Consider the following 23,855-nt stretch of genomic DNA (forward strand, 5'->3'; position numbering starts at 1 on the left):
GTTGTCACTAAACTGCCATCTGGGGACCCCTTCCAGACCCACAGGTTGAACCACTGCTCTACACCCAGAGAAAGGTACTTTGGGCTGGGGGCTCAGCAGTGGACTCAGCAGCAGCAGACATTTTGAGGGGCAGGTGCTCAAGTAAATTATACTTTTTTTTGTTGACTTGGTCTGCTCTTTTTTCCCTCTACACCTATGCGAGGCGTTGTGGGCTTGTAGATCGGCTATTTTTGGCTAAAGTTCACCTCAGAAAAGGGATGCTAGGTTTCGAGTGGTTATGGTAAAAAGAAAAATCATATCACATAAAGATTTGGCGGACCCCCTGTAGTAACTCTGAGGACCCCCTAGGGGTCCCGGACCCCCTGTTGAAGACCCCTGCTGTGCCCTTTTTTCAAAAGGGCACTTCTGGTCAAGAGGGCAAAGGGCAGGTGCTCTAGCGCCACCTAGAATCTATCTGTGCACGTCCCTGCTCAGAGTAGTCAGTGCGCAGCCACTCTCAGTGTAATTCCGAATCCAATAAGTGTGTAATTGGAGTGGCACCTCGCCGCACCTGGGGTGGGCCTGGTGCCAGTAATTGACTGTTCACTCCAGCTACCATCTGGCCAACGTGTGTAGTGGAGCATCCAATCCTCGGGAGGCATGCGTTAATCCGACAGACCTTTTCTCCGACTATGTGGCATCCGCGTGCGGTTAGGGTAATGCGCTGTCGGACTAACGTATTGCACCCCCAATCCTCAGGCCTCAAGACTCCTGAACTCAACAAAGTGATGGAAACTGTAACAGGATTACAGTTTACGGACTGCACAGATTCCGCTCACGTTTTATGTTGCCATTTCTGTATTTTTGCCATTTTCAGTAGTATGCTGACCTTTAGAATGTGCTACCACTGCAGCCACTGTCTGCACACACTGTGCTGTTTATATGCTGTACATAGCAATTAGTATATTATTAAATAGATATTAACTGTAAAGTATTTTTTAGAAGTTGGATGTACAGTATAATGTATGCAATATTACTGTATATAAAGATTGTTTAGTTTTGCCTGTTTGTATGGCTATTTTTTGTTCCCTTTTTATTAGTATAATTTATCATTGTTATTTGATATTTTGCTATCCACACTGTTAAGCTTGAAGAATAAGAAATGTATTGACTATAACACTGCTACAAGCTGTATTGTATGTGGCAATGAATGCACTGTATAGTCAGCTTATTCAGTTAAATCTTCAAATTTAAAACCTCACATTGTCCCATGTTGAACTTAGGTAACCGTGAAGGTAGTTCGTTTCACAATGCAAAGAACTCATACTACAAATATCTGAATATTAGCCCAGATATCCAATTATTACAAAAATACTGAATGAATGCTGATGCATTTGGTAGTGGGTGCCTTTTCGTCAACTTTTATTTCTGCAGCAATCCACAAGATGGCGCCAGAGGATTGTATACTATAGACCAGTGGTTTTCAACCTTTTTCGTGTCAAGGACCCCCAAATTGACACATATTAGCCCACGGACCCCCATTTGAAAAGATATGCCAGGGACTCAACCATTTTGATTTCTTGGGGGTCTTAATCTACACTTTATCATCATCATTAGTGTTCATTTAACTCTGAGAGTGTACAAATGGAACCAAATGGACCCTTTGGTTCCATTTGTACACTCTCAAAGTTACAGACCCATAAGGGTCCATTTGGTTCCTAACTATCAATTAGGCTGGGGACCCCCTGCAACCCCCTCAAGGACCACTGGTGGTCCCCGGACCACTGGTTGAGAACCACTGCTATAGACCTTTCTTGGGCAAAAGGGCCAAGAAGGGTCTATTGGCCATGAGAGGGCATTTAAAAAGTATACCCAATAGTGGACAAAGTACTCAACCACGGTACTTGAGTCAAAGTACAGATACTCAATTAAGTAAAAGTTTGCTCAATAACATTTGTACTTGAGTTAAAGTACAGAAGTACTTGCTTTTACAGATACAAAAGTACAAATTACAAAGTACAAAAAAATGAACTTCAAATAGGAGATCAACAAGACCGGCTGTTTTCACTATATTTGAAATGTGGCTTAAGTGGTTAATTCATAATGTAGGGCTACTTTTCAAGTACAAATTTGTCTTTGATATGCAGTGGAGTGAACTTATCCAAAAATACAAATACACAAGTAAAGTACAGATACTAATTTACTTACAGTACTCAAATAAATGCACTTCGATACTGTCCACCACTGGCAGAGGATCTGTGTAGAGCAAATCCCTACAGACAGGAATCAGTTCGAACAATTCTAATTCCCACGGTCATGACATCTCTGGAAATATTTTTGAAATGATTCCAGGCCTGGAAAAGGTTTGGAATTGATCAAATGTTTTGGAAAATGTTTGGATATAGATCAGGGGTCTTCAACGTTTTCAGCCCAAGGACCCCCCTAGCTGAGAGAGAGATGAAGCAGGGACCCCCTACTCTATATTGTATAAAATTGTGTTTCAGATTAAAGGTTTTCTTTTTTACTTAGTCTGCTCTTTTTTCCCTCTACACTATAGCCTCTTTATGTGTAGAAAATAGCAGATCTATGAGAGCTTGTAGATCGGCTATTCTTTGGCTAATGTTCCCCTCAGAAAAGGAATTCTAGGGTTCAAGTGGTTAATGTATAAAAACTAAATCCTATCACACAAAGATTTAGCGGACCCCCTATAGTAGCTCTGAGGACCCCCTAGGGGTCCCGGACCCCCTGTTGAAGACCCCTGATATATAGATAGTTTTGGCCATTTATTCTCAGAAAAACATGTCTCAAGACATGTCTAACATTACGTGAAATATGTAACATTGTAAAATGTTGTCCTGTTCTGCACAAACTGTGAGAGAGCCTAATGTATAAAGTCACGTCACGTGACAAAAACAATACAACAAGTAAAATATTGCACTGTGATATGTTGTGAGCTTGTAGATCTGTTATGGTTTGTTTTTTCACGTGCCGCATTCGCCCCGAGTCGGTCTTGGGGCATTGATAGCTCATTGTTGCACCATATGAGTTCTATAGGCCTGGTTATGGGGGGAAATACGTTGGAAAAGTTTTGAAAAGGAATTAGTAAAAATGTGTGGGAAGTTCTGGGAACCTTGTAATAACGACACTCACAATGTTTTTAGGATGAAAATATAAAACTCACATGTTCTCTTTATTTACTGTATATAGATAGATGTACACCACTGGAGATTTGGATAAAAGCACACAGAAAAAGCTTAACGTATGTCGATGAATCTCAACACATACTGTATGTCTGCCCGGAGCTGCAAACAAAAAACGGAAAACGTCAGGTTACAAATCGATTAAAAATTAAAAATAAAAACTATCCAAATTCTATGCGGTTTCTAAATGCAAAAAGCCACATGTGTTGAAGTCTGTGTCATACCATCTATCTGCAGTTATCTGTACACGGGGGGGGGCTATTTTTTGTAGAAAATATGGAAATCTACCATTTAATAATAGATATAACATAAAATAATAGTACATAATATGTACAATATTAGATGAAGCCATTTAGTACAAGACAGTATACTAAAGGACACTTGCAATAATCATTCTTTCAAAAGAAAAAAGAAAAGAAAAAAGCTTATGTAAAATGAAAGAGAGCTCCAACGAAGCTACAGTATTATCCTTATTATTAAAGCCATTTAACGAACAGACTCTCTGGTGACAGCCGTGTAAAATGTGACAATAACAGCACATCACCAGTCCCGGAGGATGAAGAAATACTGAGTGAGGGAGTTCTCATTTTGCTTTCATCAAATCAGTGAATGAGTCGCTGTTTTGGGGGCTGTGGTTTTTGGTATATAAAAAAAATAAACTTAAATTAACGGTTAAATGTTATTCTTAAGACAAAATGACAATAGAGTGTGAAAAATTAAAATAAAAAACAAAAAAAGGTAGGAAACCAATGAAATTTTGCATGGGATTATTTACAATTTGCACATTCAGCGGAGAGACACTGACGGAGAAGCTTCTTGCAGGCAACGACAACAAAAATAAACACAACGGAGGGAGAAAACCTTTGCGAGCATCCAGTAGGACTTTCAAACAGACGTCCAAAGAAAAAAACACTCGACAACTGGTGGGGTTTTTGCTGGGATGGCTGGGGGGGAGGAAGGGGGAGGGGGGCATACGGCCACGGCGTGCAGGTCTGACGGGAGGGCGTTAAGCTTAGTATACTCCATCACACGACGGTGTCAACTGCCCAAAACATGCCGATCTACAAGCTAATAAATCGGCACTTTTTTGGGGGGGTGAGCAACACTGTCATCCTATGGCGTATATCAATTGGGCTTCCTGACATTCAGGGACGTGAATGTAAAGAAAAACTAAAGAGGATGTCGAGGATGTACACGGGATGCGCCGGGAGATCGATTGCCTCTCCCACGGAGACTAGGGCTGCGTCCGAAGATTCCACACCAACATACTATTAGTATGCCAAATCGTTATGGGAGACTCAAGAGTACGTGAAATGCACACCAACACAAGTATTACAGTGTGCAATACTGGACACCACACTGGTGTCCCACGACAACGCAATGTGTAGCTGTGCGACCAATCCTCTGGCATAAAACCAATGACATGTCCACCAAACGTTTAACTAGGCTATTACACATGAAATGGGAGCATGTGTGTAGTGCCTCTGCTTTGACACAAGATGAGGCACTTTCATAACCTTCTGTATGGTCTGATTAGTATGTCTGAAATTAAACATACACTCTTTATGCACTTAAAAGTTTGTTGAAAAATGGCATACTGGTTAGTATGTAGCATGTGATTTTGGACGCAGTGTAGCTCTTTAAAACGTATTGATAGGCACACAGCAGGGGGGTGGTGGTGGAGCTGTCCTCCCCCGCTTTTCACACCACAACAGACAGCATCGAGGATTTCCAAATCTTTTTACTCGTTTTAAGTTGCGTTCTCTTCAAGTTTCACCAGGAAGTGCTTCTTTGCTGAAGTGGTCAGAGGGGCGTGGGTCCTCTCCCTTCTCTTTTAAAACGTCACCACTACAAATCTTGCTTTGTTGGTTTCTAAACAAGGCTATAAGCGGCAGTCAAAGGCGGCTCAGATGCACTTTTGCTAGTTAACGAGGTGAGCGTACCCACTAACGAGGAGCTCCATGATGAGATGGGGGTGGCTCCGTTTGGAAACCAATGTTGGATTTTAAACAGGAGCTGCTCTTCTCTTCTAACCCTCTGCCGAGCCAATACACAACCCCCCCCCCCAAATTGTACAATTAAAAGGCACTGTGAACTGAAAGGCTTGTGTACAACTTCTTCAAAAGCAAAAGCATACCTCACCACTTAAGCCATCTAATCTCTTAACTAGCTAGTTGGAAAGGAGTTCTCTGCTTGAGAAGAGGAGATAGTCGTCACCAGAAACCTGCCTCCTTCCTCCTCCTCGCTCAGCTCAATGTGACGCTGTGCCACTGAGCCAGGCAGTCAGTGGGAGGTTGTTAACACTGAAGCTAAGGTACGGTGACTCTATCATAAGTATGAGCTCGAAGTGTGTACGAACACGACTTGAATGGCAGCATGTGCACACGGGTGACCAGATAAATGACCCAAATGGAATCCAAAAGCGTGAATTTAGTCTAGTTGACAAATACCCCCTCATATATAACCACTCAACACCAAGTGAAGCAGGGGGAGATTGAACCCAATCACAAGGAACTGTTTGAGCCCTCCCACACACACACACACACACACACACACAGCAACTTATTGCCTACAGTATTGTACAGATTAAAACGAGTTGAAAAATTAAGTTAAAATTTAAATCATACAAGCGCCATTTATAAACTAAAAAGGTGATTGACAGAGAAAGTAGAAGTTGGCACCAAGCCACGGTTCTCCATTTGAACCTATAGAACCTCCATCAGCCCATCAGTACTGGATTAACAGAACCATGTCGGGGACGCCTCGGTCCTGATTAAAAGTTCCAGTGGTTCTCATAAAGTGGAGGTCCAAGAGGGACCCTCAGGGTTCCCTTGAGGGGGTTCCAAATGGACCCCTTACAGGTCTGTAACTCTTGAGTGTGTACAAGTGGAACCAAATGGACCCGTTGCGGGTTAATTTGGTTCCATTTGTACGCACTCAAGAATTATGGGGATTGAAATTAAACCATGTTTTGAGAACCACTGAGTTAGATCTATGAATCTTCAGCAGGATAAGGGAGACGACAAAGAAACCAAGATCTTATCAATAACAGCTAGTGTGTGCTGCTCTCCCAGCTGAGTTCACATGACAGTTTGTTAATAATATTCATACCCAGACTTTACAAATAGGACATTCATATTTAACTGGTTGCCATTGCGTCACTTTGACCCATGTTCAATTAAGCTAAACTTCTCAAGTACAATCAGGGGAATATTCTTTGGCTATAGTCTACACACAGAGTTTAACTTGGTAAAGCTACCTGTGTTTCAGACCTGCGTTTCTATAATCTGACCGATTGCTGATTGGCAAAGAAAGTGGTCAGTTATGTTGACACTTCATACAAGGTTTAGTTTTTTTTTTTTTTTTTTTAACACCCCAATTAACTTTGGGCTTTATCCCTGAAGGTGGGAGTCTAGGTGGGTCTATTAAAGTGGTTGGTTAAACAATTAAAAATATAATTATACTACAATTAGTTCCAACTTAGCATTTTTATTGGCCGAGTGGCATTCTAATAAGTGCCTATGTTTCATGATAACATCACTCTGAACATATGCACTGTTTACCAAGGAAAACCTCCACCACCTGTAACTTTGGCTTTTAAAAGGGTCTAAAATCAGACATATTAATGGTGAATTGGTGGTGTAGTTTCAATGATACACTCCAGGTGGTGCTATACACCATCAGCACAGACTTATGATCTATGACACTACAACCACAGAACACCAGTGCCAATATTTCACAGTATAGCACAACCTCAGTGTATCAGTGTTTAAATGGCGTCACTGTCGGGGAGAAAACTTGTATTGCCATTAAGTATTTTTTATTTTTTTTACATAAATTAGTTTATACTTGGTTAAAAAAACTAAATGGTTTAAAAATATAATATTTATTTTCCTACAATTAGATATTATAGGCAATATGTCTGTGGGTTTTATAAAAATGAACCAATGAAAGTTTTTAACACAAGTTTGTGGCTAAATAATCACATTGGATCCATAGGAACGCAGGTTATTATTTTGTTTTCTATTTCCGGAAAAGTAACGAGGTTTCCACCTGACAGACGAAATAAAAATGTAATGCTGTGTAAAACGAGCATTTCAAATGAGCTCGCGTGTTTAGAATAAATAACGTCTGAATGAAGTTTACTTTCCATTCTGTTTTCAATTAGAACCAAATGTCATCTGCATTTCAACAGGCTAACTTTCTGCATGTAACGTGCCAGGGGAATCTTGGTGTTTTGGTCACTAGCTTGCTGCACTTTTTCTGAAACGGCAGTAGGTTAAATATTTAGTCACATTTTGTACAGCCCCGGGTATGAAAACAAACAGCTGTCTTGTTGTCATTGTAGGTGAATGATAACATATCTGAATTTAAATAACTTTTTAAATGCCACTTTTTAAAAGTGACGTTTCTTTTTAAAACCACTTAAACTCTACATTTGTTTTTAAGGATTCCTAAGGGTTATAACCTAGGGGCTCTCCGGCTTTCCTTGTACACTAAATATCTTAGCTGAAAATAGTCATCTAGAAGCTCGTTGTGAGCTTGTAGACCAGCTATTCTGCCAAATGTTAGACCCAGAAGTGGGACGATATAGGGTTCAAGTGGTTCGAGCTAAAAGTGAGGTTTGATTTGGGTGACATCTGTTAAAGAGGAGGCAGGAGAGAGACGACTCACATAGAGGACAGTAAACAGAAGACCTGAGAGATGACTACACCCCAACAACATGGACGAGAGAGAGAGAGAGAGACGGGGGAGACAGACAATAAAAAAGAAAGACTACTATTCTTTGAGGGGGTTTCAGGGTAAAGGGCGTAGTTCTGGTCATGCAACAGTCCAGAACTACTGACATCTTTACTGGACTATGACTAGGTGTGTGTGTGTGTGTGTGTGTGTGTGTGTGTGTGTGTGTTTCAAAACAGAGTTACATCTGAACCAGGCTTCTCTGATCTCCAGTAGAGATGTGGTTCTGTATCGTGGTCGGGTCGGGTCGGTTTCGGTTCAGTTCAGTTGAGTTCGGTTTGGTTGCGTTGCGTTGTGTGCGAGCGAGGTGCTGTAGTTGTATTGTTGTGCTGGCCCCTGTGTTTGTTGCGTGTGATGCTGCTGGTGTGTTAGTGTGTGTGTGTGTGTGTGTGTGTGTGTGTGTGTGTGTGTGTGTGTGTTAGTGGGCGTCTGTGGTGATCATGTCTTCGGCTCTCCGGTGAGTCTCCAACGCTTTGACCGTGGTCATGTCGGCGGGAAGCTCCGACTTCCTCCTCATTAACGGAGGACATTTACGCGGGTCCCTCTGGATCTGAGAGAGAGGGAGGGAGGGAGGGAGGGAGGCAGGAGAGAGGGGGCGGGGGGGGGGAACAAAACTTGAGTCTTCAGAGAAACTTGATGCAGCAATAATAAATTGAAGATAAAAGCGGGTCTGACTGCCAAGGGATGGATCTGACCTCATTCTGAAAATGCTTTCTACTTTGGCTGTGTACAGCGGGGAACTGAGGCACGCTTTCAACCTGTTCATTAAAACAACATTAAGCATCTTTGCGTTTTCTTTTTGAGTACACACAACTAAACACAACACCACAGGACTCCCATCAAACACACTTAATGAATGCTCAGTGGCTTTTGGCTTCACGACAATTAGTTGTTTTTACTTCATTTTATAGTCATCATCAGTTTGAATATTCCATTCGCTGTGTAAACCTTCAAGTCATTATGTCATCATGATGAGTCTATTTGTCACACAGACAATTGTGTTCCTTATAGACACTTGACAAAGCCTGATGCACCACAGTGGATTTGAACCCACAACCTCCGCGGTGGTGGGCATGCCACGTTTACCACTGCGCCACCCGAGCGTCATATGCTTGTATATTGATGATCAATTAGAGTTGATCAACTGCTTTCTGCAAACTACAACTTTCAGCACATTGAAACTGACTAAAACTATCTTTCCATTAACTTGATTAACCACTCTCATCCCAGTACTAACTCTATTAACCACTCTCTAACACCAGTGCTAACCCCAGTAACGTCACTATCCTACCTGTACTGCTTCTTCCGCTACGGTTTTCTTTAGCATGCCGACATCGTCCAGCAGCAGTCCGTCTGTCTCTATGTCCATGGGACTGCCCAGGCCTGTCGAGTCCACGTACACCACGAACTGGACAGACAAGGGGACAGCAGCAGACAATAATGGGTTAACCATTATTCTATACTTTGGCTACTCAAAAATAGTCAGCCCAGCCCAGCACGCTCTCCTTTGGGTAGAGGGTGTGTGACGGGTTGATGTCACGTACTGTACACGATGGAAAAAACTGACTACATTATGTCATCGTGGTACTCTTTTAACAAGTTTATACCCGGCATTGACCAATTCAGTGTCGGCTGTGTGCAGAGACCGAGTCAGTCTGAGGGAAACCCTGCAGACATTCTGAGAGCTCTCTCTCTCTCTCTCTCTCACCTGTGGGTTTGTCTTTGCCAGATTCTCAATCTTCAGCCAAGCGTCTTCCCTCTCCTTCCACTTGGCTTTCTCTCTAGAACACAACACACACACACACACACACACACACACACACACACACACACACACACACACACACACACACACACACACACACACACACACACACACACACACACACACACACATTTAAAACACCCCCATTATTTTCTGCAGATATTATTTAACAATTTCAAATTCAGATAAAAATAATAATAATAATAATAATTTAATAAAAAAGGTTTGATCTTGTGTGTTTACTTACTTGCTCTTCTCTGCTCTGAACTGCTGTGTGCAGTCATCAAACAACTTCTGGTTCATCTCCATGAACAGCTTCAGAGCGTTGTAGATCAACCCGTGGATAGTCCTGCACGCACACACACACACACACACACACACACACACACACACACACACACACACACACACACACACACACACACACACACACACACACACACAGGTTTAGAAAACAGACCGGCAAAACTTAAGCCATTACCACTAAATCAGACACGTTTTAACCACTTCACCCTATTAACATGATTTAAAAAAAAACTGCTGCTCTACAAGCTCATGTCGTAAGTTTATAGATCTATTTTAGAACGCATCTGTGTCACTTTAGATTTCTTTAGCTATTCAAAAATAGCAGATATACAAGCTCATAGCACGGCACCGAGTGCCGCGCTATGAGCTTGTAGATCTGCTATTTTTGAAACATTGTGAAAATGTTTTTTTTTAACATTTTTTTCAGAAAAACTGATGGGATTTAGAACATTTTTAGAAGCGTTCTCAGGTCTTAATGGGTTAAACAATCAGCACTTCTATCAGTCGATATATAAAAACGTGGAGCATAATGACAGGCAGAGAGAGACTGACTTGTTCCAGTGTGTCTTGGAGTTGCGGTACAGAGCAGGGAACATGATGGGGAGGATCCTGGCAGCGTTGTCGCTGATCAGACTCATGATGTATTCGTTGTTCCAATAGTACAGAGCCCGCTCTGCAACCTGAAGAAAAAAAAACACAGCAGCAGAGCTTTTATTATAGGCCATACATGGGCAACTGGCAGCCCGGGGGCCACATGCGGCCCCCACCTTCACTTAATGCGGCCCGCAGGTTAATATCGGAATACTGATATATTATTGATTTCAGCTGTTACAATTCCAAACATGACCCGCTTTAATTACTACTACTATATTAGTAGCAGTTTAATGACTAGTATTAAAATTCTATTGTCTTTTTTATGTCCAATGTATTTGTATTTAAGTTCATAAAGTTAACATAAGTATAACTAAATGCATTTGAAATTAAATAAAAATGTTACTTTTCAGGATTCCAATAAAAAAAAAATGCAAAAAATAAATCTGAATTCCAATTCAAAAATAGCAAAAATAGCCGATCTACAAGCTCAAAACGCATCGCAGCGTTTTGAGCTTGTAGATCTGCTATTTTTGCCATTTTTGTGTGACAGGCCCGACAGTATATGCAATGTGGCCCTCTGGAGTGAGTGTGGAAGTATAGTGGCCCTCTCCATCATCAAAGTTGCCGACCCCTGTTATAGGCTCTGTTCTTCAGAGACTGCAGGCAAATCTGATTTGTTTCTCAAATCTGATCTTCAAGGACCCGACTGTCCACACTGTTATTTGCCAAGCGATCAGATTTTGCGTGTTCATCTTCCGACCGTCCTAGCTGCATTGGTTGCTGTGGTAACGACGTAGGCATGAGTCATGATGCAACACATTGTAAAGACCGGATATTTCCGACACTTGTTGTACGGCAAAGTATAAATAAGGCTTCGGTGTCCGAGTGCCGAAACTGAGTCGCATTTAAATCACCTGGCAATGTGGTTCAGATCAGATTCGCTAAAATCTTTTTACGTCTGGTTTTATGATGTTTGGACGTGATCAAACCAATCTGAAGCACACACACACACACACACACACACACACGGTTTACCTGGAAGTGTGGACTGGACACACACTTGGCCAGCTGTCTGAATAGGGGCTCCATGACCTTGACAAACTCAGACGGCTCGATGACGTCCAGGATCTCCTCCAACTCGTTGAGGAACATCACCTCCTTTGGACTGTGGGTCTTTGGCCAGTACTTCAACAGAGCCATCACCGTCTGCACGCACACGGACGAGACACACACACACACACACACACACACACACACACACACACACACAGACACACAGTGAAGCATTCCACTTGAGGCAAAATATCTTTCCTCTCTTTCCTACAGCGTAAAGGCCAAGAGCCTCCTGGCGAGCTGCGTCACCCTGGACCGCAGAGCGCTACAGAGGGTGGTGCGGACGGCCAAGCGCATCGTTGGGGGGGGTGAGCTTCCCTCCCTCCCTCCCTCCCTCCCTCCAGGACACGCAGTGCATAGCCGAGGCTAAGCGGATCATTAACCCATTAAGGCCTGAGGCCGATTCTACAACAGTTTTCTTAAAAAAAACGTATGTTGCTATATATATATATCAGTGGTGCTCAAACTTTTTCATGTCAAGGACCCCCAAAATGATATGTGTTTGGCCGCCGACCCACCCATCTCTAAATATTTACAGGAACCCCCCAGAAGGAGAGATTTGAGTTAAAACAATTTTGCTTTAAAAGAATATATATATTCAAAGATTTGCAAAAATTGTCAAGCTTTTTCAAAAATAGCAGATCTACAAGCTCGTAGCGCGGCAACGAAGTGATGCTCTATGAGCTTGTAGATCTGCTATTTTTGAATAGCCAAAGTATAAAATAATGCTTTTTTTTGCTCAAATCTCAAGATTCTTTCCCGATCTTAATGGGTTAAGAGGCTCACCACCCGAGCTACAATCTGTTCACACTGCTACTATCAGGCAGGCCAAACAAACAGACCAGTCAGGCCATCAGGCTGCTGAACAGGTGCTGAGACCTACCAATAATATGGTAGGTCATAACATGGTAGGTACAGACACATTACGTCTTTTACATTTCTACCCATAAACATAAGTACTGCTGCACTTCTCTTTTCTCCCCGATGTCTATTGATTCCTCCCCACACACATTTCTGTGTGTTGTCTCACTGCTGTTGTGAACCAAGGACAGTAGATTGCGCCACATCACACACTTTATATTTTAGTTTTGATATTTTTATGTTCACTTTTATTCATTTAACCCATTAAGACCTGAGGGCGATTCTTAGCTAATGTCTTCCAAATCTCAACAATTTTCTGAAAAACGTATGTTTTCTATATCAGTGGTTCTCAAACGTTTTCATGTCAAGGACCCCCGAAATGATAAGTATTTGGCCGCCGACCCCCATCTCAAAATATTTTGTTCCAGGGACACCCCAGAAGCAAAGATTTGAGTTACAAATGTTCGCTTTATAAGAATATATATTCAAAGATTTGCACACATTTTCCCAATTTTTCAAAAATAGCAGATCTACAAGCTCGTAGCGCGGCACTCGGTGCCGCGCTATGAGCTTGTAGATCTGCTATTTTTGAATAGCCAAAGTGTAAAATAATGCTTTTTAGCTCAAATGAAAAAGTGACACAGATGCTTCTTCAGGTCTTAATGGGTCAAAAATGTAAGTGCAGTTCGTAGGAAGCTTGCAACAAAAATAATTTCACAGTCTTTTATACCTGGTGTAAACTTGTGATGCGACGATAAACTTAAGTTGAAAGTCTTTTTCGCAGGATAAGCATCAACGAAGGGCCAGCATTTAAAAACCACCTAGGAATGTGTTTCAAATCTGATGGACATGTGTTTTTGCTGTTCAGACTTGATAAAAAACAAAACTGATTCCATTCCGCATAGATCGCAAAAAATCTGATTTGGGGTCCCAGACCAGTCTGAACAACAGCTTTTTATGCAATCTTACCGGTTCTGTAAGTGTGCTGTCCTTCTCTAGAAACTGAACCACACAGTACGCCAGCTGGCAGAGAGAAAGAGAAAGAGAGACATACACAACAGATAAGTCAAGTCAATGACAGCCTCGTTAATTGATAATAAAAAAACATGTTGAACATGAAAGACAACGTGAGGAAGCCGGCAGTCACCTGTGGGTGGTAGACACTAAGAGACTTCACTTTGTGTAAAGGCAGTAGGACTTTCAATAGGAAGATCTTGTGCTCCTCTTTCAATGGCAACGCAAAGCCATTGATTATGCTGAGAAGAGAAGAGACATCACACACAGTGAGACCAAGAACAGACAAGGTGCAACAGAAAAGAAAATTGTTTCGGTGTTTTCGTTCATTATCGTTTAACAGTTAATCAAACAGAACAATTTAATCTATTAAATAAAAGTTTGATCTACAAGCTCACAACATAGATAATCTATTTTCTCTATTTTTGCAGCACTGTTGCACAACATACATTTCCGACCTCCTTCACAACCACGTCCCCACCCGTTCCCTCAGATCCAGCGATGCCAACCTCCTCAAATTCCCCACCAAAAAAACAAAGCGCACCTGGGGTGATAGGGCATTCTCCGTTGCAGCACCCAACCTCTGGAACCCACTCCCACCTCACATCAAAACCGCCCCCACCCTTGCCGTGTTCAAAACCTCCCTCAAAACCCACCTCTTCAGAACTGCTTTCCTCACCTAGCTGATCTCCTCTACCACCCTAGTCTCAACTTTTGTTTTATTCCCTGGCCTTCTGTAGCCTTTTTAACTTTTTATTCTCTGTATTTTCTTATTAAAGTTGTTTTGTTTTGATTGTGTTCTACTTAGTTTAGCTTTGTAAAGCGACTTTGAGTACTCAGAAAAGCGCTATATAAATTCCAGGTATTATTATTATTATTATTAAAATAAGGTTTAAGTTAACCCATTAAAACCGGGAAAGCATCCGTGTCATTTTAGATTTTTGCGTTGGCTATTCAAAAATGGAAGATATACCAAGCAGATATAAATAGAATATATCTGCTATTTCTTTTACATTTTTGAAAAGCTTGAAAGTGTGAGAACTATGGCCTCAGGTTTTATGAGTTAAATTATGTTAATCACACTAATCAATTTAGTCTGATGTTTTTTTTGTGCCAAGGATAAACATCAACACTAACAGCCCTCAAACTTAAGTGCCTCTGAATGGGTATTAAAGTTGGTTAATGAGCATTAGCTTACCTTCCTAATATTTCCAGTAATTCTGCTATTCCATTATGATGCTCCGTCTCATAAATGAACCTGAAGAGAGACATACAGAAATGTTACAATCCAATCCGTCCATCGAATCAGAACCTCCAGTAGTCTTTGATAAAGTAACTAATAGAGCAGGTGTCTGTGGTGCACGACGTGACTCTCAAGTCTCACCTATAAAATATGTTATTAATGTGTTTCCTGATGTAGGCTCTCAGACCCAGGAATTTGCCGTAGATTCGGTGAAGAGTGGTTTTCAGGAAGTCTCTCTCCCTGGGGTCTTCACTGTCAAACAAATCTAACAGCTGACAGGAAACGGGAGGAAAAACAAACAACTTTAAAAAGGAGCAGTGCACCCAAAAATAATAATTATTTCATATCAATTACACACCCCGTGAAGCCTTGAATTCATGTTGATTCTTTTGTTTTTGTCACATTCCTGAGCCAATAATTTGATGACCGGGTCATCGGTCAATAGGAGACTATGGTACAATAGGAGTCTCTCCTATCGAAGACTCCGCCCGGTAATTATTGGCTTAGGAATGCGACAAAAACTAAAAAATCTCCATGAATTCCAAGGCTTCATGAGGTGTGTAATTGATAGAAATTAAGTCATTTTTGAGGCGAACTACTCCTTTAAAACCTTTCTAAAAAAACAAAACTTCTAACCCCAAATCATCATCAGCTATTATTTCAGTATACAGCAAAGCATCAGCGCAAAGGAATGCATTTTGAGCTTGTACTGTAGATCTTCTACTTTTGCCATTTTTAAATTTGAATCCTGAAAAGTAACAGTTTTGTCTGGGTTTCCACCCGACAGAGACGAAGTATAAAATAAGCCATTCATTTATGAACAAATAAATACAGATATAAGGTTTCTGCCCGACAGCAGAATAATATTGCTGTCGAATATATGTGGTTGGTATACAGGAACATGTTCTGTTCCTGTATACCAACCACATATTTAGTTCTGTGTCATCATGCGTCTCGCCTTTTTTTCACTTCCTTGTTTCATGTGAGCTTCTGGTTTCATGTGAAAGATTAAACTAATACACATAATAAAAAAAAAGAAAATAAACTACACTGTATATTACGTTTTGATATGAAGCTCTTACCTGCATTACAAATTTCTGGTCAATATATTTCTTGGCTACATTTGGTTGAAAATCTGGCGACTCCAAGAACCGGAGGAAGAACTCGTAGACAAGCTGTAATAACAGAAAGAAAGACGGAGTTATATCACAGTAAAGATGCGTTTATAATTGACAGTGTTGCATACAGTATAAATTAGGCTTAATTGTCCAGAGAATAATTAAGGTTAGTTATGTTCATGTGTGAAGAAAATAGAAGAAAATAGAGGCCACCTGATTCACCTGCTAGCTAAAGTGTATGTGTGTGTGTGTGTGTGTGTGTGTGTGTGCGTGCGTGCGTGCGTGCGTGCGTGCGTGCGTGCGTGCGTGCGTGCGTGCGTGTCACTGTGTAGACGAGAAACCATGTTTGTGTGCATTGTCCGAGTGCGTGCTTGTGTGCGTCTTAAATTCTGTAATTGTATCGATGCATTGATTTTAATTTCAGCGATTCAACTACATATAGGTAAACAGCAACAGCTTCTAGGGTGCCTTTAAATCGATTAAATTAGGTTTTCAATGCAAAGAATAAATTGTATCCATGCTAAGAACTTGTGCCTTGTAATCAGCATGTTAAAATAAGGAAGTGGGGTCAATTACCTCACACGCGCGTTCGCTACATTTCATCTTTCACTCTCTGTTCATATGGAGTGTCGCGTGTCAAAAAGAATAGATGTAGAAGGTAGGAATGTGTTGCGGTGCACTGCATTGTTAACCCTTGAGCTAGTTTTTAACTCGTAGATCCACTCTGCGTCGCTGTGCAATGACATCAATAATGCCAGCATTTTAGGCAGCATCGGCAGCTTTTCCGATACTGGTATCGGAACAACTCTAGTTACACCCCTAGAGTGTGAGTGTGTGTGTGTGTGTGTGTGTGTGTGTGTGTGTGTGTGTGTGTGTGTGTGTGTGTGTGTGTGTGTGTGTGTGTGTGTGTGTGTGTGTGTGTGTGTGTGTGTGTGTATTACTATACTTGCGAGGAGCAAGTATAGTAGAATTTGAAGAAACATACATTGTGAGGACCGTTTTCCTGGTCCTCACAAGACAAATGGTTGTTTTATAGTTAAGAAAAATGTGTTTTAGAGATACGTTTACAATTAGAAAAACATTCAGGTCAGGATTAGACATTTAGGTGTCTTAGAGGTTAGGTTTAGGGATTGGAATTAGAGTTCAACATACTTCATACTTCATACTTAGTTATGCACCAGTGTCATGCACCGAAAAACAGCCGATCTATAAGCCCACAACGCGTCGCAGCGCGACGCGTTGTGGGCTTGTAGATCTGCTGTTTTTCGGCTTTAGGCTTACGGTTAAAAATGGCAATTATTATTTTGAAATGGCATTCATAACATGGCTGTCCTAAAGTGTTGATGTTCTCACAAGTATAGTAATACAAACGTGTGCGTGTGTGTGTGTGCGTGTGTACCTGTAGATGGGGCCATGCAGCCTCTAACGTTGGCTCATCCTCCTCTGGGTCAAACTCAGCTCCAGTGGGATTGGACGACGGTGGCAACGTCCTGAACATGTTCACAGCAAACTGGACACACACAGACAGACAGACAGTCAGGTCACAACCACAGTCTACTGAACATGTTCACAGCAAACTGGACACAGACAGACAGACAGTCAGGTCCCAACCACAGTTTACTTCTGGGCACTAGGACTTTGAACAACACAATTCCTATTTTGGGGTGTGCATTTGGGCAAAAAAAAAGCTGATCTACAAACTCAACGCGTTGCGAAGAGTCGTGTTGTGAGCTTGTAGAGCGGCTACTTTCACGACACGACACCATCGTACGACAAAGTATAAAATAGGGCTTAAGAGGGCATGATTTTGTTCAGCTGAGTTTGTTTTCCAGTTCAGGTTAACATATTGAGTGCCAGGGGTTTTTCAAAACAGGGTACCTCCAGTGCCTGGAATTTTAACCATTTTTGGACCTTTTTCAAGTAGTCACAAAACATTTTCAGTGATCACCGTCCTCACGGTGATACCCTCATTACACACATAGAGGTCTCGTACAATCCGGGGATTTTTTTTTTTTTTTTTTTTCATATTTTTTCCCAAAAACGGCCATAACCGTTTTTGGCACACCTTGTTTGGATTATGGAAAACGGTCCGGACCGTTTTTGGCACTCAATGTGTTAAAAACTACAACGATTTTATGCTAGTAAGAAAAACAGCTGCAGCTAATGAAATTAAATATGGGCATGTGATAGATTTTAGGCCAGTGTGAGACCAGTGTGCAAGGTAGCACACAGGTAGACAGTACTGACCAACCTAAAGGCCCGTTCATAGTCCCTAGATGTGTCTTAAACGTACGTCATGGGGTGAGGCATTCCGTCCGTTCTTTACGGACACATACATGGTTCGCTCACGTTATTTAGGAGAGAGAGATTGCACGTACCCAATGTTGCCATGTCTGCTTATTATAAGCGACTTTGGGCTTATTCTTCTGTATAGTTGCTTGTAAACAAACAAGCAATTTTTTATTGGTGGTTGCGGTTTTATTTGGTCTTGTTTCTAAAGTGTAGTTGCTTATTTGGGCCAATTATTATTTAAACCAGTGATTCTCAAATATATATTGTAGATCTGCTATTTTCATATCATATGTGGCCTAGTCGATTCTTTTGGGCTTGTTTTCATAGACCTGGTTACTTATTTCTCTCACAAAATCTGGCAACCGGTTGTGTCACGCTACAATGCTATGAAACTAGCATTGTAGCCCAGTGAAACTACAGGCAAAACGTAGTAAACGTCCGTCGGGCTGACGGTGAATGTCGACTGAACGGACGGAACAACTGGAGCCGTAAGTGACGGAGGGGGAGTAAAAAACGACAACGCAAGGAGCGCCGGCGCTCGTTACGTATCCTTACGTCCGACTATGAATGATACTTAAGTCTAACACACCCACACTATTCATTTAGAAACAGGATTGCTGTATTCATGTGAAGAAAGGATAAGGCCATCATGGCCTGAAATTCTATTGTCTTGTAGCAGCATGACATTATTTTCTCATGCCTTTTTTGTACATAATGGTATATATTTTTTTCCTCTGTATTCTTATGTTGATTTTGAACTGTTTGGTTGCTACTATATATGTCTATGAAATTAATTCAAGGACCCCAACGGAAACAAGCCCGCAAGGACTTTTTTGGCCGGACCTTTTAGACAAAAGCATTATAAATGTAACTGTGTTGTTTTACATTCTTTTGCCTAATAAACATTTCAATCAATCAATCAATCACATGCAGCAGAGAGCTACATGAACTGGTTAATAGCAAGAATTCGTTATTCTTCCATTTACATTAATGGTTAAAGTTTGCAGTTTAATTTTGGCTTAAATTGGTCACGCAGCAACAAGTGTCCGGCATCAGTTTTGTAACTTTACGTTTCTGGCTTCCATAGAAAATGACTTGTAGCCTCGGCCTGTTGCTTTGTCGTCGCTAGGGTGAACGCAGCATGAGACTGCAGGTCAACAAACGCACGCAGGTGAACGTCTGTGCTCTTCCCAGAATGGGACAAAAGGAGGTCAAGGAGGACAGGAGACCCGCCGCGTCACCACGGCTCTCCATTTACAGCGCCTGACAGCAGGATCAAGCCTACAGCGTGCTAGCTAGCATACAGAGTCTGTATGTACAGAAAGAGGAGTTTGTCGTGTCAGTCGGACACACTTTGATGATGAAAGCCAACAGCGGACTTCAAAGTGTCCCCATTGTTAAGCAGTCAGCCCCTCAAGAGTATATTTTCATGCTGATTTGGCATCTCTCGTGCATTTTCCCCCGCGCTGATCAAATGAGAGGCAGGGCGAGGGTGAACAGGGGTGAATTCTGCAGTTTACCGTGAGGTATTGAGGCAGGGCTTTGATAAACATCAAACATCAAAAGGGAGGTTTTAATTTAGCCCAGAGAAAGCTGACCTGGAAAGCCGGAGCACCCAGCCAACCCACCCAGCCTCACTGGAAACCATTCAAACTAATGAAGACACAACAGGCATCCTCGCTGTGTGGATGTTGTATCACGTTCAGCTCTCAAGCTGGGTCCCAATCTCTGGTACTGAGGGACCTCTATTACTGCTGGTTTTCTATCCTACCAGGGGCCTGTAGTACTGCTGGTATTCTATCCTACCAGGGGCCTGTAGTACTGCTGGTTTTCTATCCTACCAGGGCCTGTAGTACTACTGGTTTTATATCCTACCAGGGCCTGTAGTACTACTGGTTTTATATCCTACAAGGAGCTTGAATATTGCTGGTTTTATATCCTACCATGGCCTGTAGTACTACTGGTTTTATACCCTACAAGGAGCTCTAATATTGCTGGTTTATTATCCTAGTACTGCTGGTTTTATATCCTACCAGGGCCTGTAGTACTGCTGTGTTTCTAACCTACCAGAAAGCTTATTGCTTTCCCCTAGCTGAATTAACCCATTAAGACCTGAGGCAATTCTTAAAAATGTTTTCTAAATCCTAACATTTTTTTGAAAAAAAATGAAAAATATTTTTTTCAAGATTAAAAAAAAATAGCAGATCTACAAGCTCATAGCGCGGCACCGGTGCCGCGCTATGAGCTTGTATATCTGCTATTATTGAATAGCCAAAGATATATAAAGTGACACAGATGCGTTCCAGGTCTAAATGGGTTAAAATCAAATGACCAATGGATGCCACTACCTGTTTGTGCATCATTCATATCAACATTACGAACCATCATTTCATGTCCTGTCTTATCATTCCAATGCACTCATCCTGAAAATAGAGCCTACATTTTTTTATGTATAAAATCGAAGTTTGTTTTCGGCAGCATCACCCAGCCCTAGACCCCTTTGTTTACAGGTTTCCCCATTTGTCTACACTACACGGTCCAGTCTAAATACAGTAAACCTCTTTTTAAATGACCCACTTATTTCTGATAAAACACCACATTTTCAGCAAACAAACAAGCTTAACACCTCCAGTAAGACAGGAAGAGACTCGCAGACTAGTTATAATCAATGTACAGTAGGTTCGTGTTAAACAGACACCTCTTCATTGACACCGACATGTGAGTTTCCTGTGACTCGTGTGTCGTCAGGGGGAAAGCTAAAGCAGTATGAAAATAAACCACCGAGTTTGACTGCCAGGGGCGACCACAGGAACGCATCATTTAAACGCTTGCAGAGATCAAAGATGCATCTACAGTACATGAAAAGCTGTGTCAAAATGGACCCTTATAGATCCATTTCTATACTCTATACTGAGTGTTTTATAAATCTCAACCCGGCAAAACTTAATTATGTTATGAGTCATTTAACCCATTAAGACCTGGAACTGTGTCATTTTTTGATTTGAGCTAAAAAGCATTATTTTACACTTTGGCTATTCAAAAATAGCAGATATACAAGCTCGTAGCGCGGCACCGAGTGCCGCGCTACGAGCTTGTAGATCTGCTATTTTTTTTAAATCGTGAAAATGTGTGCAAATCTTCTGAATATATGTATTTTTAAAGCGAACATTTTTAACTCTAATCTTTGCTTCTGGGGGTCCCTGGAACAAAATATTTTGATGGGGGTCCGCGGCCAAATACATATAATTTTGGGGGTCCTTGACATGAAAAAGATTGAGCACCACTGATATAGAAACATACGTTTTTCAGAATACTGTTGAGATTTAGGAGACATGTAGAATCGGTTTCAGGTCTCAATGGGTTAACATTTACTAACATCAGGGTAACATCTTTTCATTATCACACTTTCAGGGGCCACACCTGGAAAAAAGTGAGACAGGGCAAGGATTTCTTACAAATCAAAACAAAGTAAATTCTCACAACATCACCCTCCCTAGGTGTTCAATGCACACATATGTACATTATATGTGTATGCGACAGTGACATGTAAATAAAAACACCAAGATATCACAGTGTACCACCCATTCCAGTCCCCCCAGCCCCACAGAACTATGGCCCCTCTGCTGGGGTACTGACCACGTGCACCACCTCTGGGTAGATGGGCTCTGTGATGACGTTGCGGTTGTGGGTGATGTACTCCACCATCTCGCTGAGCGCCGCCCGCTTCACCTCCTTCCATTTCAGGTCACTCAGCGGGTCCGAGACGAAGTCGAACAGGACGCAACACTGACGCAGCTTCTGGACGAAGAGCTTCTCCTGCTCTGCCGGAGGAACGTCTACAACGAGAGAGGAGAGGAGGTGTTAATTTTGACAGCAAATTTGGATATAGTTTTAGTCTTATGAATGAAATTACATTTAGTTTTAGTTGACTAAATATCAGGAGATTTTAGTCGACTAAATCTACAGTTGATTTAGTCGACAAAAACTATTTTGACATTTGATGCCTTGATGGCATTTGTAAATGCCTGATTCGTGGACCGGCAACCGAAAATAGCCGATCTACAAGCTCACAGCGCGTCGTTGTGAGCCTGTAGATCGGCTATTTTCGGAGCGCGACTTGCGCACACAGCAGAGCATGAAATTACTTTTCTTAGTTCTGCTTGATCTCTCCTCCACTGGACTAATTTTTTTTTGTTGACGAAATTGTCAATATATTTAGTCATACTGTTAAGTCATCATAGATTCGGTTTTATTTATGTTTTTGTTAAGTTTTCGTCAGTGAAAAAAGGTAGTCGACGAACATTTTTCGTCATAGTTTTAGTGGACGAAATTAACACTGTTGGGAGGTGGTGTGAGGGACATTGTTTGTGGTTCGTCGCAGTAGAACAGACCAGAGATTGAGAGAGTTCCCCTGATGCTCTATGCCAGTGGTTCTCAAACTTTTTCATGTCAAGGACCCCCAAATTGACACTTATTAGCCCGCGGACCCCCATGTCAAAAGATATGCCAGGGACCCCCATAAGAGAAGATTTTTTTACGGCTCTAGCAGTGATTCTCAACCATTTTAATTTCAAGGACCCCCAGTTTGACATGCATTAGGCTACAGACCCCCATTTAATGGCATTTCTATCACTTGGACCGCAATTTATATTGTCAAATCTATGTCAATTTAACTCTGAGATTGTACAAATGGAACCAAATGGACCCGTTAGGGTCCATTTGGTTCCATTTGTACACTCTCAGAGTTACAGACCCATAAGGGTCCATTGGGTCCATTTGGTGCCTAATCTATCATTTAGCTGGGGACCCCCTGGAACTCCCTCAAGGACCCCTGGGGGTCCCCGGACCCCACTTTGAGAACCAATGCTCTATGCAAGGTAGAGTGATAATCCTGTCTAATACTAGAGGTGTGTGAACCTGCACTGGCCTCATCATGATTTGATTACAATTCACTCAGCCCGTCACAAGATTTATTACACGATTGCCTGATCATTCATAATCTGCATATTTGTTTCCATTCCATCTGTATAAAAACAGCCGGATGAAATTAACAGAAATGTCATATTTCCAAGCTTGTTTATCCACTTTCAACCTTTCGTCCCTATTTTGAGCATTTAGGGAAATATTTACATTTTCTTTAAAATTCCTAAAATTACAAGAACGAACCATCAACTAATAATATTTCATGATTGTGACCTACGATTCACCTATTAACGATTCAAGCCTACCTTTTTCCATCCATTAATACAAACAGTCTGATACATGTTATGAATTCCTTTTTTATTTAGAAATTGCTTTAACATGACGTTCATATAATCTCCTTCGAACATAAATGTCTTTCCATTAAACCATCAAGACCTGGAGCGCATCTGTGTCACTTTAGATTTCTTTGGCTATTCAAAAATAGCAGATCTACAAGCTCATAGCGCCGCACCGAGTGTCGCGCTACGAGCTTGTAGATCTGCTATTTTTGAAAAATCGTGAAAAATATATTTTTTATATCTTTTTCAAAAACTGTTAGGATTTAGAAAACATTTTTTAAGAATGGCCTCAGGTCTTAATGGGTTAAACCAGGTAAACAGTCTACTAAAAATGTTCAATCGTCAAAAACAAATCAAATCCTTCTGCAG

General features: G+C 41.4%; 1 protein-coding gene across 5 annotated transcripts in view; it reads right to left on the bottom strand.

Annotated features, from left to right (window-relative positions):
- Nucleotides 1–3,133: 3,133 nt before the first annotated feature.
- The window catches only part of LOC311063718 (serine/threonine-protein phosphatase 2A 56 kDa regulatory subunit gamma isoform-like), a 55,194-nt gene continuing 34,472 nt past the window's right edge, over nucleotides 3,134–23,855 (bottom strand). For 3 of the 5 annotated variants that reach the window (XM_084083266.1, XM_084083265.1, XM_084083268.1), the window contains 13 exons: nucleotides 21,862–22,061; nucleotides 17,333–17,443; nucleotides 15,898–15,990; nucleotides 14,957–15,087; nucleotides 14,771–14,830; nucleotides 13,706–13,814; nucleotides 13,528–13,581; nucleotides 11,620–11,790; nucleotides 10,543–10,670; nucleotides 9,932–10,033; nucleotides 9,628–9,700; nucleotides 9,211–9,327; nucleotides 3,134–8,469 (listed from right to left, as the gene is read on the bottom strand). In XM_084083266.1, coding sequence (XP_083939392.1) covers nucleotides 8,338–8,469; nucleotides 9,211–9,327; nucleotides 9,628–9,700; nucleotides 9,932–10,033; nucleotides 10,543–10,670; nucleotides 11,620–11,790; nucleotides 13,528–13,581; nucleotides 13,706–13,814; nucleotides 14,771–14,830; nucleotides 14,957–15,087; nucleotides 15,898–15,990; nucleotides 17,333–17,443; nucleotides 21,862–22,061 — 1,481 coding nt within the window. In that variant the 3' untranslated portion in view covers nucleotides 3,134–8,337. The remainder of the gene's footprint in view (nucleotides 8,470–9,210; nucleotides 9,328–9,627; nucleotides 9,701–9,931; nucleotides 10,034–10,542; nucleotides 10,671–11,619; nucleotides 11,791–13,527; nucleotides 13,582–13,705; nucleotides 13,815–14,770; nucleotides 14,831–14,956; nucleotides 15,088–15,897; nucleotides 15,991–17,332; nucleotides 17,444–21,861; nucleotides 22,062–23,855) is intronic. The other 2 variants (XM_084083267.1, XM_084083269.1) reach the window with 1 other exon arrangement.

The sequence above is a fragment of the Gymnoscopelus microlampas genome, assembly GCF_963454915.1.
Source record: "Gymnoscopelus microlampas genome assembly, chromosome: 16".
NCBI lineage: Eukaryota > Metazoa > Chordata > Actinopteri > Myctophiformes > Myctophidae > Gymnoscopelus > Gymnoscopelus microlampas.